This window comes from Myotis brandtii, unplaced genomic scaffold, assembly GCF_000412655.1.
Source record: "Myotis brandtii unplaced genomic scaffold, ASM41265v1 scaffold1166, whole genome shotgun sequence".
NCBI classification, from domain to species: domain Eukaryota; kingdom Metazoa; phylum Chordata; class Mammalia; order Chiroptera; family Vespertilionidae; genus Myotis; species Myotis brandtii.
This window is the reverse complement of record NW_005354034.1, coordinates 354,610-374,653: the sequence shown is the minus strand read 5'-3', so window position 1 is coordinate 374,653 and position 20,044 is coordinate 354,610. Positions and strand designations below refer to the sequence as shown.

Here is a 20,044-nt window from a genome sequence, read left to right as displayed (position 1 = left end):
CCAAGGCCGCCCGTCCTGCCGTCACGGTGTGCCGGCGCTCTCCCCGGCTCTGCTGGCTCCCACCGTGACTCTGCATGCACACGGCCAGCTCACCTTCCGCAAACTCAGCCCTGGTCCTGGCTCTGGAACGCCAGTGCCCTCTGGCAGCCGTCCAGGGTGGTGGGCAGGGCCCGAGGCCGTCCCTGAGGTGCCCCTGCCCTTCCTGTGCCCCCTTCTCACCCACAGGAGGCAGCTGCTCACAGTGCCCACCCCACAGGCTGGTCACAAGCACTGACCCCAAGGATGCCCGTGAGCTCTCCAGCCCGGGGCTCCGATGCGCCTTCTGGGCTCATTCCATTCATCAGGAAGGCTTTTCTTTCTTAATTAAGAAATGGCAGCCCTGGCTAGTGTGGCCCAGTGGATAGAGCGTCGGCCTGGGGACTGAAGGGTCCTGGGTTCGATTCCAGTCAAGGGCACATGCCTGGATTACAGGCTCGATCCCCAGTGGGGGGCCTGCAGGAGGCAGCCTACCCATGATTCTCTCACATCATGGATGTTTCTATTTCTCTCTCCCTTTCCCTTCCTCTCTGAAACCAATTAAAACATATTATAAATAAAAAAGAAATGCCAGTTCCGGCTGGTGTAGCTGAGCATCAACAGAGGCACTGTCCCACCCCCAACTCCCGCCTGCAAGGCCTTGCTCATGTGATGCCGTTCCCCAGGCGCCAGGCCCCTCGAATCCTAACAGTGACTCCGCGGTTCCCCGTCCATCTGCGCCCCCTGCCGTGCAGGTCGGTGTGAGCGGCTCCCACCCGATGCCGCGAGAACGCCCACCCCCACGAGGGAGGACTCCCTTCCCTGCTCCTGGGAGCAGAGCTGTGGTCCCTCCCCAGAGAGACACCGAGCTCAGTCCTGTTTACCGTACGAGAGAGAGTGAGAGCGAAACAGGAAGCCTCTCGCCCGCATTTACGGGTGTCTTAGCTTCCTGACTCCACCCACGGAGTCACCTGTTCACGCCGTGGCTGCCACACCTGACGCCGATCCCAAGCCCAGCGTCTGGGAGGAGAGCACAGACATGAACACCGGTCGGTGCCCACACGTGCCAGGCACCACGCCACCCCCTGGGACGGAAGGTGATGGAATCCGCTGGGCAGCACGTCTACCTGGTGAGGCTGGAGCGAAGGGGTTCGCATCCCCATTTCACAGGTGAGCAAACTGACGTTCAGGGCTCAGGGAGGTCAGATCGCTCAGGGGCACTCAGCTCGGGAGAGAGAAGCTTGCTGCCAGGTGGGTGACGACTGTCCCCTTCAGCTGCTCCTGTTGCTCAAGGGGACACGCGGGAGCGGGCACAGGGACAGAGCAAACATGGCGGGCGCGTTAGAGGCGGCGGAGAGGCGGGGCTGAGACTGTCGGCTTCTGGTTGGGCCGTGGGGACCCGGATCCCAGCACCACCGCGTAGCAGCTGGGAAGCCTCGGGTCGAAACCACCTCCAGCTACGACCTGCAGTGGCTCGGCTCACGGTGCCATGGGGAGCCTGTGAGCTGTTAACACCAGATGCCAACTTCACCGATGGCTGCAGGCACGCTCCTTAAGCCACGCGGCTGAGTAGACAGGGGCACGTCCCTCAAACGTGTTTCTAGAACACGGAGAAGCCGAAATCCTCAAAGAAAACGCGGAACCAGGAATCCGTGGCAGCTCCGGGGGCAGAACCCTCAGAAACCCGCGCCACGTGCTCAAAGCCAACGGCTGCCCCAGAAGGACAGACTGGACACGGCCTGAGCCGCTCCCTCCTCACGGCGACACAGCACAACGCGCAGGAGGGAGACACGAAACCCTTTCTGAGACGCGTTGTCAGATCGATCACACCTCTGATTACCTGTAAAAGTGGGGCTTTAAAAAAACACGTATTTCCCTGAAAACTCAGAGGCTCTTAGTATGCAACTAGACCGCCTGAGGTGGACAGCTCATTCTTATCAAACCTTCCATTGTAAAGGCACCTTTGCTGTTCCTGGGACGTTGGCTCGCAGCATTTTGGGCTTTTGGGAAATCTCCCCGCGGAATCAGACACCCCGCAGTAAAGATCACCCACTAAGGCCATGACTGGTGTGGCTCAGTGGATAGAGAATCGGCCTGAGGACTGAAGGGTCCCAGGTTCGATTCCGGTCAGGGCACATTCCCTGATTGCAGGCTTGATCCCCAGTGGGGGGCCTGCAGGAGGCAGCCAATCAATGATTCTCTCTCATCATTGATGTTTCTCTCTCTCTCTCCCTCTCCCTTCCTCTCTGAAATCAATAAAAATATGTTTTAAAAAAAAAGATCACCCACTAAAGACCCGCTACCATGGGACTGAGCGCTTCTGTCATTATAAAGCCCTTTCTTTCAACAGAGGCCCCGAGCTCCCATCAAACACAGGGACTGTACTTGCCCCCGGAGGCTGGGAGCAGCACCCAGTACCTGCAGCGCCCCCGGGTGTGACCGGCATCTGCTCATTGGTGGGCAGGCGTGCAGGACGCAGGACAGTTCCTTCTCCCCCCCCCCCCCCAGTTAAAACCTCAGCGCTTCTGAGTCCAGTGCTTTTGTTCAACCCCGTGAACATGGACTGTGTGCTTAAGTAAAGGAAGGAAACGACAGGGAGTCAGACTCTTCCAGGTGGAGGGGAAGCGAAGGCAGACATAGACGGAGGTGGGCAAAGCTCTCGCAAGCGTTGGAAAATGCCAGCTGTGAGTGTGCGCGGGGGTGTGAGTGATACCTGCTCTCTGTCTGTAGATCCTAAAGCACTTCTTTTTGAGTAATTAAAAAAAATCCCAACACTGACACCCCAATAGTTAGTTCTCAGGCACATCTATTGGCCCAGACCACAGGGAGGGGTGGGTGTGGCTCTCTACTGCCACCTGCTGGCAGCTGGACACGTGCTGCAACAGACACTCTGTGCAGCAGGTCATGGAAAGGAGCCATCACTCGTGGCCTTCCCCTCCCCATCATGCATGGCCTCCCCTCCCCGTCACACATGGCTTTCCCCTCCCCACTACGCGTGGCCTCCTCCTCCCCATCAATGTGGCCTCCCTTTCCCCATGAACTTGGCCTTCCCCTTCCCGTCACGTGTGGCCTCCTCCTCCCCGTCACGCGTGGCCTCCTCCTCCCCATCAATGTGGCCTCCCTTTCCCCATGAACTTGGCCTTCCCCTTCCCGTCACGTGTGGCCTCCTCCTCCCCATCACGCGTGGCCTCCTCCTCCCCATCACACGTGGCTTTCCCCTCCCCGCTACACGTGGTCTCCTCCTCCCCATCACGTGTGGCCTCCCCTCCCCGTCACGCGTGGCCTCCCCTGTGCAAAGGCTCCTCCTCCGAGAACCCGCTGACCAACTAAGGGAGATGGGATCGCTCCTCAGAGTCCCTTTCGGGCCCGAGAGCGACTGCCAGGCCCTGGGCTAATGCACTGAGCAGACATGACCTCATCTCACCCCCCCCACCCCCCCCGCCAAGGTGGAAGGAGGCAGATGCGCCGTGGCCTCCCCTCCCCGTCACGTGTGGCCTCCTCCTCCCCGTCACGCGTGGCCTCCTCCTCCCCATCACGCGTGGCCTCCCCTGTGCAAAGGCTCCTCCTCCGAGAACCCGCTGACCAACTAAGGGAGATGGGATCGCTCCTCAGAGTCCCTTTCGGGCCCGAGAGCGACTGCCAGGCCCTGGGCTAATGCACTGAGCAGACATGACCTCATCACGCGTGGCCTCCCCTGTGCAAAGGCTCCTCCTCCGAGAACCCGCTGACCAACTAAGGGAGATGGGATCGCTCCTCAGAGTCCCTTTCGGGCCCGAGAGCGACTGCCAGGCCCTGGGCTAATGCACTGAGCAGACATGACCTCATCTCCCCCCCCCCACCCCCCCCGCCAAGGTGGAAGGAGGCAGATGCCATCATCCCTTTCCTGAGTGATGTCACCCACCCCAGGTCACACGGCGGCGTCCATGCCAGAGCGGGACGTGACCGGGGTGTCCTGGCCCTTTGCGTCCGGCCTGGGGAAGGAAAGCCGGCGAGGGACGCGCTCCCCGCCTGCCTGGGTGTGTGGGTGTGTGTGGCTCAGATGGGACATGACCTTGTATCCGTCCGTCGGGGCCACATGAGGGCGGGGCACGCTCCCCAGGGAAGTGAGGACACTTTAATCCCAACAGGGTTCACAGGGTGGGCAGGGTAACTCCTGGGGAGCCTGGGTCACCCCCAGACCTGAGGGTGCAAGTGTGGGGGGGCATGGTTACAGGCACCAGAGGGGCTGATGTGCTGGTGGATCAGCAGGGAATCCCGAAACCGGGCGAGGACGCCGGCGCAGTCCACACAGTGCCCTCCACGCGCACCAGCCGGTGGGGAAGGACAGTGGGTCCGGAGGGGCCACGTGACGGGATCCGGGAAGAGACTGCATGTGGCTGTCGGTGGTGACCGCTGGGTTTGGGGATTGGGTGTGTATTTTCTTCTTTATTACTTAAGGCTCATCTATTGGCCCAGTAATACTTAAATACATTTTGTTTTTATAATCAGAACAACGCTATTTTCCTCTAGAAAAAGAAAGATTTTTAGGAATACTCAGAAAAACTTCCAGTCCCCCTTTGAAGATGTACTTCAAACATGTTAGCTATTTTCTTAAGTGTGTTTGCCATTATATTGGAAGGCTAGCTAGCGTGGTGCACAGAAAATAACTCCAACATTATTAAATGAATAAAAGTCAGGAGATAATGATCATCGGATTTGCATTATTTTCATCATCATCATCATCATCGTCACCATAAGCAACGATAGCAAGCCCTGGCTGGTTTGGCTCAGTGGATAGAGCACTGGCCTGAGGCCTGGGGGGTCCCGGGTTTGATTCCAGTCAGGGGCATGTGCCTGGGTTGTGGGCTCAATCCCCAGTGGGAGGCATGCAGGAGGCAGCCGATCAATGATTCTCTCTCATCAGTGATGTTTCTATCTCTCTCTCCCTCTCCCTTCCTCTGAAATAAATATACTTTTAAAAAAATAAAATAAAAAAATAAAGATAGCAAGCTAGCACTGGGCAGTGTGGCTCAGTGGATAGGGCATTGGCCTTCGGACTGAAGGGTCCCAGGTTCAATTCCAGTAAAGGACACATGCCCGGGTTGTGGGCTCGATCCCCAGTGGGGGCAGTATAGGAGGCAGCCGATCAATGATGCTCTCTCATCATTGATGTTTCTCTCTCCCTCTCCCTTCCTCTCTGAAATCAATATGTAGCCTGGCTGGCGTGGCTCTGTGGTTGAGTGTCGACCTGTGAACCAGGAAGTCACAGTTCGATTCCCGGTCAGGGCACATGCCCAGGTTGCAGGCCAGATCCCCAGTGTGGGGCGTGCAGGAGGCAGTCGATCCATGATTCTCTCTGATTGGTGTTTACATCTCTTTCTCCCTCTCCCTCCCTCTCCCTCTCCCTCTGAAATCAATAAAAATATTTTTTAAAAAATATCTAACACACCAAGGACCAGAAGAAGTGAGGGTCCCAACACTCGACCAGAGGGGTGTGTGTGGGTGACTGTGGCTGGGAGCCGAGCCTGGCCGCCGCCTGGTCTTGTGGACACAGCGCTGGCGGAGCGCAGCCTCGCTCTGCCTCCTGTTGACACAGCAGCACTGAATCGCTGCCACAGACAGTACACAGCGCGCAGAGCCCCAGATATGAACTCTCGGGCCCTTTACAAAGAGTTCGCTGAGCCCAGCTTTCCAGCATCTACAATAGGTTAAAAGAGAAAAAGAAACACTGTACTTCAGCTTATTCTATGCTGCAGAGACTGACCAAAATGAATCTCACTGGGGGGCAGGGCGGGGCGGGGGGGGGGCTCAGCTGTCTTTATCGCAGACACACAAAATGCTTCGCAGAAGGACCAGGGCAGCAGCTTTACCCAAACGACACTTTCTCAATGCAGCTCCTGTTTCGGTCAGAGCTGGGGACACTCTCACCGCTCCTGACAATCAGTGGCGCTTAAACAGAAAAGAATTACAGACTTCACTTCAATTTCTCACTGCCTTTGGGCCGTCTCTGGCTTCTCTTCATCCATCTCTAACAGGGGTGGATGGGATGCTTCATGTGCTCAAACCTCTTTAGAATCAAAGCTGAGTAATTCTGAGAATTTTATGATACAACTAGAGGCCTGGTGCATGAAATTCGTGCAGGGGGGGGGTCTCTCAGCCCAGCCTGCCCCCTCTCGCAGTTCAGGAGCCCTTGGGGGGATGTCTGACTGATGGCTTAGGCCCGCTCTCCATGGGGAGCGGGCCTAAGCCGGCAGTCGGACATCCTTAGCGCTGCCACGGAGGTAGAAGAGGCTCCCGCCACTGCCGCTGCGCTCAGCAGCCATGAAGCCAGCTTCTGGCTGAGTGGTGCACCCCCTGTGGGAGGGCACTGACCTTCAGGGGGCAGCTCCTGCGTAGAGCGTCTGCCCCTGGTGGTCAGTGCACGTCATAGTGACTGGTCATTCTGCTGTTCGATCAATTTGCATATTAGCCTTTTATTATATAGGATTTTATGTTTATCTGTATGATACAATCAATATTTAAGCCAGTCCCCCAAAAGGCGAATACTGTATCCCCTGTGGGAGGGCACTGACCTTCAGGGGGCAGCTCCTGCGTAGAGCGTCTGCCCCTGGTGGTCAGTGCACGTCATAGTGACTGGTCATTCTGCTGTTCGATCAATTTGCATATTAGCCTTTTATTATATAGGATTTTATGTTTATCTGTATGATACAATCAATATTTAAGCCAGTCCCCCAAAAGGCAAATACTGTATGATTCCACGTATATGAAGGCTCTAAAATAGTCAAATTCATAGAAACAGAGAGTAGAAGTGGGTTCCCAGAGGCTGGGGGGAGGGGGACAGAGGTTGTTTTGCCAGCTAGAACGTCCTGGGACCCTGGACTTAGGAGGCTCAGGAGGTTAGAGCGTCACCCCAAACCCCGAAGGGCGGTGGGCTCAACACCTGGTCAGGGCATGTCCAGGAGGCAACTCATCAATGTTTCTCTCCCTCTCCCTCTCCCTCCGCTCTCTCTGGAATCGATGAAAATCACATCCTCAGGTGAGGATGAAAACACAGAAAGTAAGAACGAGGGGTCGGGGTCAGTGCAGTTGAGTCTGGCCGGCAGCACGAGCGTCAGAAAGAAGAGGAATGGCTGGGGACGCCCGGGAGCAGTGAGGCGGTCTCTTCAGACACAGGCGTGTGGGTGCTTCTGGAGCTCATTCTCTTTCTCACCTTTTAGAGGACAAGCCCTCAGAGTCATTACGGCCCTTAATCACCCAAGGCCCGGCTCCTAAGCCCCGACAGCGGCTTCCGCCATTCGTTTCACCGAGGCTTGTTAAGCGAGCACTTGACAGTCCTGCGGACTTTCTGGTTCAGTACATTTACCTAAAATAAAACCGCACGGCACATTATTTCTCCTGCTCGCTCTCTTCTCCGGCCCTCGGAGGACGCCTCACTCGGCTCGGAGGAGCCTGTGCATCTAGAACAAACTCTATTGCTGCCAGCCCGAGACAGAGTGACCTATTACTTTGGAATAATAGCACCTGGTTTTCATATAATGGCCTTTACAAATGCGCTCCAAGTGCTTTTTTCACTCCAACTGCCCTTTTTATCTGCTTCAGTAAGTCTTCTGGGGGGGGGGGGGGGGAGACAAGCTTGCTCTTGAAACCCTAAATGTTCCCTAAAACCTGATAGAGCACCCGGTGGGAAAAAAGGAAGCAGGAAAAAAATCCTAAAGATTTGCAGCTCAATTAAACGCAATGGAATCAAGTTAAGAACAGCCATTGCTAACAAGTCACTGTCCGCGGAGCCAGAGGACACGGAGAGAATGAACTACCGACAACTCTGGGGTCTGACCATCTGGGCAGATGCAGGAACAGGCTGTATGTATACAGACAAGTCACTGCGATAGGGCGTGAGGCAAGTGATGGGGTGTTAGGGTCGCCGAAGGAGGAACGCACGAGGCCAAAAGGGCGAAGAAATATGAATTAATTAGATCATCCGGATACCAGATGGGCTGAGCCCCAAAACGGCGCCAGCCCCTGAAGACGGGGAGTCAGGTTTTAAAGGACTCGAGGCAGCTTTTTCTGGGCGGAGAACTCTCTGTGCAGGTCCGGGTCCTGGGAAAGCCGGAGGGAGAGAGAAAGGCCTTAGCCAGTGGCAGGTGGTCTAAGCGAGTGGCATGTCCATTGTGAAGTGGCCTGAAGGTCAGCTCCCAGGGGAGGGGGTATCGACTCAATTATTGATCAGACCTCACGGTAAGAAGTTCAATGTTGCATCCCGCTGAGAAGGGGACAAGTCCGGGGAAACGTCCCTAAGGGAGATGCCTATTGAACCAGCAGTGAATCACTGGGGGGGACGCTGAAGGGCCCGGACAGGGAGGCAGGAGGAAGGAGTAGAAACAGCGGCACAGGCACATGCGGGGAAGCATGGCTGTCTCTGGAAGGACCTAGGAATGAGGACACGCTCAGCCCGTGCTGGGAAGGGCCTCCAATGCCATAGGAAGGAGCCCACTTATTCTGCAGGGAGAGCCCGTGAGCCCCCGGTCAGCCACGGAGGGGGGGGCGGCGCGCGGTGAGAAAAGACCGTGACTGCAGAGAGCCCCGCCCCCGGGAAAAGCAGGCCCCACTGGTATGTGGAGAAACCAGAACACCAGTGGACCGTGTCTCCGAGATTCCAGGAAAAGGTGAAGAGATCCTCTCGCCATTTTTATTTTTTTATTTTTATTTTTTTTAAAATATATTTTATTGATTTTTCACAGAGAGGAAGGGAGAGGGATAGAGAGTTAGAAACATCGATGAGAGAGAAACATCGATCAGCTGCCTCCTGCACATCTCCTACTGGGGATGTGCCCGCAACCCAGGTACATGCCCTTGACCAGAATCGAACCTGGGACCTTTCAGTCCGAAGGCCGACGCTCTATCCACTGAACCAAACCGGTTTCGGCCCTCTCGCCATTTTTAAAGTTCCCAGCTCAGCAGGATTGTTCCTTATAAAGCTGGTGACAAACCCACCGGCTCTTCCCGCACAGCCAACACTGCATGAGGGGGATTCCCGGGGCCGCGCCAGCCAGGTGTCCGGGCCACAAACAGGTCCCTGGACTCTGGACACCGAGTTATACCCCCCCCCCTTAACCAACCAGAAAACTGGTCCATGGAGGGGCACAGAGAGCGAGAGAGGGAGAGGAGAAGAGGGGGAGGAGGGAGGTAGAAGAGGATCAAGGGGGTAAATAATGATGGAAGGAGACTCAACTTGGGGGGTGAACACACAATACAATCTGTAATAACAAAAGCGTAATATGCTAATTAGACCGGACACCCTTCCGGACAAAGCCGTGGCTGTGGGGCCAAGGCAGAGGCAGCCGCCATGGCGGCTGGAACGAGCCCCTTGCACGAATTTCGTGCATCGGGCCTCTAGCATACAGATAATTACACCTGACACCTATATAACTTTATTAACCAATGTCACCCCAATAAATCCCATAAATAAAGAGGGGGAGGGGGAGGGGAGGGGATGGAAAGCACAGTCCTATACACCATGAGGGCGATTATTCACACGCAGGTTTCGCCGCTCTGGCTTGGGGTGCAAGGGTCAGAACATTGAACCAAAAACAAGTTCCTTTTTCTCATTTCAAGCTTCTCTTAGAATAAAAAATTCTGCCACTTCCCTGAATTGAACATAAACAGAAACATACATACCCCTAAGAGATATTCTGATGTCTCAGTGAAAGGTAATGAAATAAAAAGCGAATTGGAAAAGGGGTTTGAATAGCCCAAGAGCTGTGTGCAGGCACCTCCCAGTCACCTGGGTCAGGCCTTTGAATGGCACCTCAGTGTTCGACGGACGGCACACTCGGCGAATCGCGCCTGGTGATGAGAGTGTGGGCGGGCCAACCCGTCTTGGCGAGAATAACAGGCCAGAACCCCTAAGGAAGCATCTTTTCATCTTAATGGGCTGGGAGTTCACAAAAAGCAAATTGCCACTGTGAGACGAGAATAGAGGCTAAATGAGCTGCTGCACAGGATAAAACAGACAATTCTGGAGCGGCTCCCAGGAAGCCGAGGAGGAGGCCCTTGTAATTCGAACGCAGGGCCCCGGTGCCCATGAAAGCCTCGGCCTTCCTCTGCGTGTTCACTTGCGTATAAAATAGCTGGGATGGGGGGGGAGGGGAACTGGAGGTTACGACCAGTGTCTGTTAGAGACGCCTGACGCAGTGCGAGGGCTTCCCTGGGAAAGCGAACCAGCCTTCCCATGAACACCATCGCCAAGGTAGCCGGTCCGGTCCGTGGGTGATGGATGCTGCCGGGAAAGGGAGGAGGCGCAGGGGTAGAGAGAGCTGAGGGAGAGGACAGAAAAGCGGAGGTGCCTCGCCGGCCCTGGCGCGGGAACCAGAGTCCTAGCTGCGGCCTCGTGTCCTGGGAGAAGCCCTGACCGCCCTGGGCTGCAGGGAGCCCACCTGAAACCAGGGAGACGAAGGGAGGACGGAGCAGAGTTGACTGCGCCTCCCACAGCCTAACTCTGGGGGCAGGTTCTCTCCTCTCAGGGAAAGGCCATCCCAGACCCCCCGGAGGGCAGATGGAGCGCACGAAAGCACGTTCCAAAATTACAACGGCCTTGATTTATTTCTAATCTTGACCATTTATGTTGGGGGTTCAAATAAAATAAGTGAAGGGGTTTTTTGAGAAGCCGAGGAGACACGTGTTCCAGGTTTAGAAAGACCGCCCTCTTCCGGGAAGAGCAGGAGCTGCTGCTGTGAGTCACACTGAGATGGCTGACCCTGTAGGTCTTGTAACGGCTCGTGATTTCTTGGTTTTAGTAAAAAGTCAACCAACAAAACTCCTCCTGACACCCCGACAGCGTTTGGGGGACAGTGGTGAAGCCTCCACAGGTCAGTGCTAGGTCACACCATGGCGGTGCTGATGACACTGCATGGACCCCGATGTCGTCACAGCTGTCACCTGGCGCTCTGACCGAGGCGATGCCACAGGGATGCCTACGAGGGGTCAGCATCTCCCTCTCATCCTGGGCCCAGCGGCTACGCCAGTCCACAGCCAGCGGAGGTGAGAGCAGGGTCCAAGGTCAGAGCCAGGGCGGATCCTAACGACCCTGACCCGGCCATCGCTAAAGCTCGCCCTTCTGCGGATGTTTAAGTCTCTGGGCCAATCACATCCCATTTTGCTACACCCAGATGGAATCAGATTATTTACTCTGAACCGAAAGATTCCTGGCTCATCAAATTGCCCAAGCAGCCCTGATTTGGAGGATAAATTCAGGAAAGAGGCAGGCAGGCCCTCTACTCCATCTACCAATCTGATACTGTGCTGTATACATAACACAAAAATTGTCCCCTAGCTCCAACTGGTGTGGCTCAGTGGATAGAGCGTCGGCCTGTGGACTGAAAGGTCCCGGGTTCGATTCCAGTCAAGGGCATGTGCCCGAGTTGTGGGCTTGACACCCAGTAGGAGGCGTGCAGGAGGCAGCCGATCATGGTTCTTTCTCATCATTGATGTTTCTATCTCTCTCTCCCTCGACCTTCCTCTCTGAAATCAATAAAAAATATATCTATACTAATAAAAGGACAATACACTAATTAGACCAAATGTGCCTACAGACAAAGTCACGGTGGCGGGGACTGAGGCAGAAGCGGTTAGGGGCGACTCTGAAATCAATAAAAATATATCTATACTAATAAAAGGACACTATAATAATTAGACCAAATGTGCCTACAGACAAAGCCACGGTGGCGGGGACTGAGGCAGAAATGGTTAGGGGCAACCAGGCTGGCAGGGGAGAGTGGTTAGGGGCGATCAGGCCAGCAGGCAGGCGAGCAGTTAGAAGCCAGCAGTCTTGGACTGTGAGAGGGATGTCCCGGATTGGAGAAGGTGCAGGCCGGGCTGAGGGACCGCCTCCCCCGCCCCCGTGCACAAATTTCATGCACTGGGCCTCTAGTATATATTTAAAATAAATAAATAAAAATAGTGCCCTAGCTGGGTAGCTCAGTTGGTTAGAGCATCGTCCTCATATCCCAAGGTTGTGGGCTCAGTCCCCGGCCAGGGCACAGACAAGCATCAACCAATGAATGTACGAATAAGTGGGACAACAAATTCTCTCCAATCAATTCTTTTTTTAAATTGTAACAGAAAAACACCGCGTGTGAAACTTGCGCTTAGGAACTTATCGCTCCAAAGCTCGCTCTTTTTTCTAGGCCATGCTAATGTGAGCAGACCAGGAAGATAAATGGGCTACATAAGCTACACCGGTGACAATCAGCTCTAATCAGCTTGTCCCCAACACACAAAGCCGGATTTATGCTTTAGCACCGGAGCCGCCACAGTCCGAGCTGCTGACGCCAGGAAAAATCCTCGGGCAGAGTGGGATCCTGGGAGATAAGAGCGCGCAGAGGCCGCCTACTGCAATGCTCCCATAACAGCGAGAGGGCCAGCTCCCAGGCTGCAATCAAAAGAAATGACAGGGAGAGCCCACTGTCCCTCTGCTTATCCGCAAAGAGACGCAGGGGTGAGAAAGTGACCTGTCCCGGGCGGTTAATGCTGTGGAGGAGGAGCAACCAGGCTTTTCTAATCGGCTCAAGCACTGGGCTTCTCCATTATATTCTGTCTATTTTCACTTGGCACTTGCATCTGACAGATGTTGAAGGTGGGGATGCTTATTCTATTTACATATTCTTCTGTCTCCCCAGCGACAGCTGGGCCCTTGGAAGGCCTGGACGTTCTCTTTCCCGAGCTAACACAGTGTCTGTGCAAAGCGGATGCTCAGAAATGTTTGCTGGAAATTATCAGAATGTTACACACTCGACAGGCAATGAGCTAACTGCATAATGAATAATTCCCCTTTCCTTGCTTAAAATTAGTAACAGTTACCATTCACTGAATAGCTCATAGGTGCCAAGCAATGTGCTAAAAGCTGTAGGTGAATGCCTGAGCTCACCTGTTCAGACTGGGTTCATCTCACCCGGAAGTGTGACTAAACTGAGAGGGAAGATCCTGTTTCCTCCTTCCTCTTCCCACTGCTGTCCTTCACCCGAAACAGGACATGTACAGGGAGGGGGAGGGTGACCCGTTGTAGCTCAACCTCAGGAATGCATTCTAGAAGGGGCAGCACTGACTGGCGGGGGAAATGAGCTGCCCCTGGAGGACTCTGGGTAGACTTTCCGTTAGCAGGGACGGTTGGAGGTGATGCAGGGGCCGGGGTGGACCTGTTAATATATAATCCACCAGGACTGGGGAAGTACCCCTGGCTCCACCCGAAGGCCTGCAAGTCGGGGGAAAGGGTGCAGTTGGCATGAGCAGTGTGAGCGCCTACAACTCCATCTTTCCTTATTTATAAGGAAACTAGAGCCCCGGTGCACGAATTCGTGCACGGGTGGGTTCCCTCTGGGTGGCCTGCAGGGATCGGGCCGAAACCCGCAGTCCAACGCCGCCTGCAGCTCCTACCTGCCGCTCCCGCTCATCCCGGCCCCACTGTGCCTGCCGCGGGCTTGCGCCCAATCAGTCCCGATCGGGAGAGGCTCGCGCGGTCACAGCAGCTCTCGCCAGCAATGAGCCCTGAGTCTGGCACCCTCCCAAGTGGAGTGGCCTGCGGGATCTGGCTGAAACCGGCTCTCCAATATCCCCCGAGGGGTCCTGGATTGCGAGAGGGTGCAGGCCAGGCTGAGGGACTCCACTAGTGTGTGATTGGGCCAGGGAGGGACAGCAGGAGGGCCCCGGGTCATGTCCAGCCCATCTCACTCAGTCCCGATAGCCGGACCCCAGCAGCAAAAGCTAACCTCCTGGTCGGAGCATCTGCCCCCTGGTGGTCAGTGCACGTCATAGCGAGCAGTTGAGCAGCCTTAGCATATCATTAACATATTACGCTTTGATTGGCTTTTCGGTTGCTCTGCCATTTGGTCTATTTGCACATTACCCTTTTATTATATAAGATGCCTACCTCATTCTCTTCAAATGTCTGCAACCTTGCTTCTTGGAAACACAGAAGAGCTGTGTTACGGTGGCGTGCACCTGGTCTACGGATGCAGGACACAGAGTGCACCTTTGGTACCTAAACATCTGGCAAAGTACAAGACTGGGTAACAGAAGTTCTAGTAGCAAAGGCAGTAGCCCCCCACTCCTGTGAGCCCGGGACCCCGTTCCTTGCCACCCCGAGAGATGACGGATTTTGTAGGTTATGGTGTCACACTGGGAGGGGGATAAAGCTGTGCTGGGGGTTCTTTGCAAGCACTTAAATCTTAGCCCCAATATCCGCCTCTGAGGCAGGTTTGAGGTGCTGCATCACACAACGGTCCTCTTAGCTGTGCTTGCTCTCAGCTCTGCGACTGCTCAGTAATTAAATCGCCCAAGCAGCTGCTGGCCAGGGAACAGCACGTGTAAAGGCCCAGCAGCAGAGAAGGCAAAGGGGGGCGGGGAAATGGGAGACGTTCAGAGTGGCTGGAAGTGGGGGAGCAGAGAAATGTCAAACTAGAAAAATAAGCAGGACCCAACCGGAACAGCCTGGTGAAGGCCGGCAGGAAGTCACTGAAAGGCTTCCACAGGGGAGGGCGGGGTCAGGTGTGTGCGTTAGAAATCTTGTCTCCATTACGGTGCAGATAATGGATGGAGAGGAAGGCGAGGAGGCAAGACCTGGGAAGGAAGGGCACTTAGGAGGCTGCGGCCATAGCCAGACAAGAGAAGCTGGCGGCTGATGGCAGTAGCAGCAGTGGGGTGGGCAGGAGTGGACGGGTTCAGTAAATAATCGGGAGATAAAATCATCAGGACTTCCCTGGCCGGTGTGGCTCAGTGGATAGAGCGTCGGCCTGCTGACTGAAGGGTCCCGGGTTTGATTCCGGTCAAGGGCACGTGCCCGGGTTGTGGGCTCAATCCCCAATAGGGGGCATGCAAGAGGCAGCTGATCAATGATTCTCTCTCATCATTGATGTTTCTGTCTCTCTCTCCCTCTTCATTCCTCTCTGAAATAAATAAAAATATATTTTAAAAAATAATAACATAAAATCATCAGGACTTGGCAGCAGACCACATGGGGGGCATGAGAGAGAGGAGTCGGTGATGATCTCCAGGTTTCTGGCCCGGTCAGCTGGGTGGCGGTGCTACCACACACTAAGAGAGACACACGAGTAGGGTTCAGGGGGACATGATTCCGTTTGGAACATGCTGTATCTGAGATGCCCACAGAGCATCCAGGTAGAGATGTCCAGAAGGGAACGGACAGGTCTGAACGGGAGACCTAAAAGCTTGTTAGCATGAATGAGAATGTGATCATTACTATACAGACCAGAATTGAAGCCACGGGAAATAATAAAACTATTCAGGGGAGCCCTAGCAGGTTGAGCTCAGTGGACAGAGCACTGGCCCCTGGTCTGAAGGTCCCGGGTTCGATTCCGGTCAAGGACATGTACCTCAATCCCGGCTCCCACCCCAGCCCTGGTAGGGGCTCGTGTGGGAGACAAACAATCAATGTCTCTCTCTCACACTGATGTTTCTCTCTCTGTCTCTTCCCCTCCCTTCTACTCTCTCTAAAAATCAATGGGAAAAAAATACCCTTGGGTGAGGATTAGCGACAACAAAAAATTATTTGGGGAAAATGTGTAACTCAACCTGTAAGGTTAGGGCAAGAGTTTTTTTTAAAATATATTTTATTGATTTTTTATGGAGAAGAAGGGAGAGGGATAGAGAGTCAGAAACATCAATCAGCTGCCTCCTGCACACTCCCTACTGGGGATGTGCCCGCAACCAAGGTACATGCCCTTGACCGGAATTGAACCTGGGACCCTTCAGTCTGCAGGCCGATGCTCTATCCACTGAGCCACACCGGCCAGGGCAGGGCAAGAGTTTTAATACCTTACTAGCTTATTATTATAGCTGACTCTCACGGCTTACAGAGGGCACCCCAAGTCAGGCAATGTGGGTGTCGTGGGATACAAGTAGAACACAAATTTGTACCGACAGGGAAAGCGACCCCCAAAGACCCAAACATGACCCGCGGCTCAGAGGTCTAAGAACTCATCACAGTCTCCCAGCACCTAGCATGTCAATCCTGGTACCGCGTGCTCACCTGTCGACAAGGCCTCCTCCCGAGCCTCGTCCTCACCGGGCTGATGAATATTCCAGGATGTTTTAGGAAGCAAAGCAATCTCCTCAGGCGATGCCAACCTCACCATGTCCATGTGATTGCTCTGGAACCGGTACCGGGGGATAAAGCAGGTCTTGCCGCGGCGGAAGATGTCCTTGATGATCTCGTCGGTCTCGATTTCGTCTTGCATGCTCAGGAAGATGGAGATTCTCTGGGACTTCTGATACTGACTGTGGGCGATCACCTGCGTGGGAAACGAAGGCCTTGGTATTTGCCAAGATTACACTTTTAAAAATCAGTGACTCCCCTTAACAATTTCAACATTTTCTCCCATGTTCTTCAACTTCTTTCTTTTTTTTAAATATATTTTATTGATTTTTTACAGGGAGGAAGGGAGAGGGATAGAGAGCCAGAAACATTGATGAGAGAGAAACATTGATCAGCTGCCTTCTGCACACCCTCTACTGGGGATGTGCCTACAACCAAGGTACATGCCCTTGACCGGAATCGAACTGGGGACCCTTCAGTCCAAAGGCCGGCACTCTATCCCCTGAGCCACACCAGTTAGGGCTTCTTCAACTTCTTTATCCAAAAACAAAAAAAAAACAAAAGCAGAGCGCTACAGTGGGGTCCTGAACCCTAAATTTTGGCTCTTAACCCAACACTTACTTGTCTTATCTCTTTACACATCTCTGGCTCACCTACTTTTGTAGGTATGAAAACTCATTATAAAGTCACTGTGGGGCCTGGCTGGTGTGGCTCAGTGGTTGAGCATCAACCTATGAACCAGGAGGTCACAGCTGATTCCTGGTCAAGTGCACATGCCTGGGTTGCCAGCTTGATCCCCTGTGGGGGGGCCTGCAGGAGGCATCCAATCAATGATTCTCTCTCATCACTGATGTTTCTCTCTCTCTCTCCCTCTCCCTCTCTGAAATCAATAGAAGTATTGATTAAAAAATAATAAAAATAAGTCACCGTGGGACCCTGCTGTTCATTGAGAGAACTCCAGGCTGGATCTCCGCCGACCCATTCTTCTCGCACACTTGCCCTCGAGTCTTTGCATCATTTTAACCCCAAACCTTGGCTCCCACAACTTCTTCACCCTGTGCCTTGTCGGGTTTCGCTCCTAAATTCTCCCCATTTATTTTTTTTAAATACATTTTTATTGACTTCAGGGAGGAAGGGAGAGGGAAGGGGAGAGATAGAAACATTCATGATGAGAGAGAATCACTGATTGGCTGCCTCTTGCATGCCCCCTGCTGGGGATCGAGCCCGCAACCCAGGCATGTGCCCCTGACAGGAATTGAACCCGGGAGCTTTCAGTCAGCAGGCTGACGCTGAAGCCACTGAGCCAAACCAGCTAGGGCTAAATTCTCCCCATTTAAGCCCAACCCAAGCCCTAACCTTTCCTGACTTCTGTCAAGCCCTTCCACCTACAGGTAACATGTGCTTTTCACACGCTTGCATTGTCAGGAGCTGATGACTAACTGCTTCCTGTGCCCTCGCTGTAGGATTCTAACCGGTCTGCCAGCTCCCAGGAGGCAGGGGACGTGCCTTATAATCCCCTCAGCTCTCACTTCCTTCCTGTTTCCGAAAACTCTTCTGTTCAAACGAACGTGAAAAATGTTCCCCGAGATGGGGGTGGGGCTTCCGGGAGAGGCAAAGTCCCTCTATAAGCAAGTGCCACGTTCATGAGAAGGCAGACACGGGTGGGAGAATTCCCTCCATATTCAGTTTATTTATTTTTAAATATATTTTATTGATTTTTTACAGAGAGGAGGGGAGAGGGATAGAGAGCTAGAAACATCGATGAGAGAGAAACACCGATCAGCTGCCTCCTGCACACCCCCCACTGGGGATGTGCCCGCAACAAAGGTACATGTCCTTGACCAGAATCGAACCTGGGACCCTTCAGTCCGCAGGCCGATGCTCTATCCACTGAGCCACACCAGCTAGGGCCTCCATATTCAGTTTAATTGTTCATCGGGCAGAGGAGAAGGGGGCTGAGCTCTGCTTCACGGAAAAGTTAATCTCAGGCCCTAACCGGTGTGGCTCAGTGGATAGAACATCGGCCTGCGAACTGAAGGGTCCCGGGTTCGATTCTGGTCAAGGACATGTACCTTTGTTGCGGGCACATCCCCAGTAGGAGGGGTGCAGGAGGCAGCTGATCGATGTTTCTCACTCTCTATCCCTCTCCCTTCCTCTCTGTAAAAAAATCAATAAAATATATATATTTTTAAAAAGTTAATCTCAGAACTTCCCCAGACTCAGAGGTAGCTCTTAGCTCCCTTTCTTTCCCTCCCTTTTCTGTTCTCCCTTGTTCTGCAAGCTAAGGAGAAAAAGACACCCCAAACATGGCTTATAGGGATGACTGGTAGCAAGACACGGGTTCAGAAAGGCAAGTTTTCCTGATAAAAGGGGGACACAGAGAAGTTGAATAAGCAGAGCACCCCAAACCATGGCTAAGGAAGGAAATCAACTCCATCGTCTGAGAAGCTACAAAGCTTTTAGGCTGAAACAGGCAAAGCAGCCGTAAAAGAAATTCAGACCCAGGACAGCAGACTGGGAGGCTGTGGCACCCAGGAACCACCCGAGAAAGTTACGCGCCTTTTTTGTGCTCTTAAAGGCAAATGGAGAAAATCAAGAGCTGAATATGTAGTCATGAACATCAGTTAAAATTCAGTGGGAGCTCTGGCCTGTGTGGGTCAGTGGATAGAGCGTCGGCCTGCAGACTGAAGGGTCCCGGGTTCGATTCCTGGTCAGGGCACATGCCCGGGTTGTGGGCTCGATCTCCACTAGAGGGCGTGCAGGAGGCAGCCGGTCTGTGATTTGCTCTCATCATGGATGTTTCTCTCTCCTTCTCCCCTCCTCTCTGAAATCAATAAAAGTATATTAAAAAAAAAAGAAATTCTTATGGCCTATCTAATTCCAGGGGACATCCAGGAAAAGAACACCCCTGCTAGTCTCTCAGCATGGCACTGGTGTCTCCGTCAGACAGGATGTTCGGGCAGTCACACTATTGCTTTACCTGAAAACAAACCTACTGAACTATGAATGGTGCCAGGTGGGTTCTAGACTTATGGGGTGAGCCCTTCACAAGTCATATAACGTCTATATAAACTGTGTTGTACACCTGCAACGAATATAATAAACTAGTGGCCCGGTGCACGAATTCATGCTCATTGAAAAGAAATTAATTGGAAGAAATATTTTAATACTAGAGGCCCAGTGCATGAAAATTCGTGCACTCAGGGGGGTCTCTCAGCCCAGCCTGCACCCTCTCACAGTCGGGGACCCCTCGGGGGATGTCCACCTGCTGGCTTAGGCCCGCTCCCTGGGGGATCGAGCCTAAGCTGGCAGTCAGACATCCCTCTGGCAGCCCGGGAGCCCTCCTCCTTAGTGCTGCAGAGGAGGCGGGAGAGGCTCCCACCATTGCCGCTGGGCTTGCCAGCCGTGAGCCGGCTTCTGGCTCAGCGGCGCTCCCCCTGTGGAATCACACTGACCACCAGGGGGCAGTTCCTGCATTGAGCATCTGCCCCCTGATGGTCAGTGCGCATCATAGAGGCCAGTCATTCTGCTGTTAGGGCCAATTTGCATATTAGCCTTTTATTATACAACTAGAGGCCCAGTGCACAAAAATTTGTGCACTCGGGGGGCGGGGGGAGGGGGGGTCCCCCAGTCCGGCCTGTGCCCTCTCGCAGTCTGGGACCCCTCGGCAGATAACGACCTGCTGGCTTAGGCCTGCTCCCGGGTGGCAGAGGGCAGGCCCAATCCCTAAGTGCAGCCCCTGGTCAGGCTCAAAGCAGGGCCGATTGGGGAGTTGGGGCGCCGCCCCGTCATGCACAGAGCAGGGCGGATCGGGAGGTTGCAATGCCACCCTCAGTCACGCTCAGGGTAGGGCCGACTGGGGGGTTGGGGCACTGCCCCCTGTCACACTCAAGGCAGGGTCGATGGGGAGGTTGCAGCACCACCCCCTGTCACACACAGAGCAGG

The 20,044-nt window shown here is 54.0% G+C and overlaps 1 protein-coding gene across 6 annotated transcripts in view; it reads right to left on the bottom strand.

Moving 5' to 3' along the window:
- MTHFS (5,10-methenyltetrahydrofolate synthetase (5-formyltetrahydrofolate cyclo-ligase)) overlaps positions 1-20,044 on the bottom strand; it is a 74,380-nt gene that overhangs the window by 4,626 nt on the left and 49,710 nt on the right. For all 6 annotated transcript variants that reach the window (XM_005858276.2, XM_005858274.2, XM_005858279.2 and 3 more), the window contains one exon: positions 16,034-16,295. In XM_005858276.2, the coding sequence (XP_005858338.1) occupies positions 16,034-16,295 (262 nt within the window). The remainder of the gene's footprint in view (positions 1-16,033; positions 16,296-20,044) is intronic.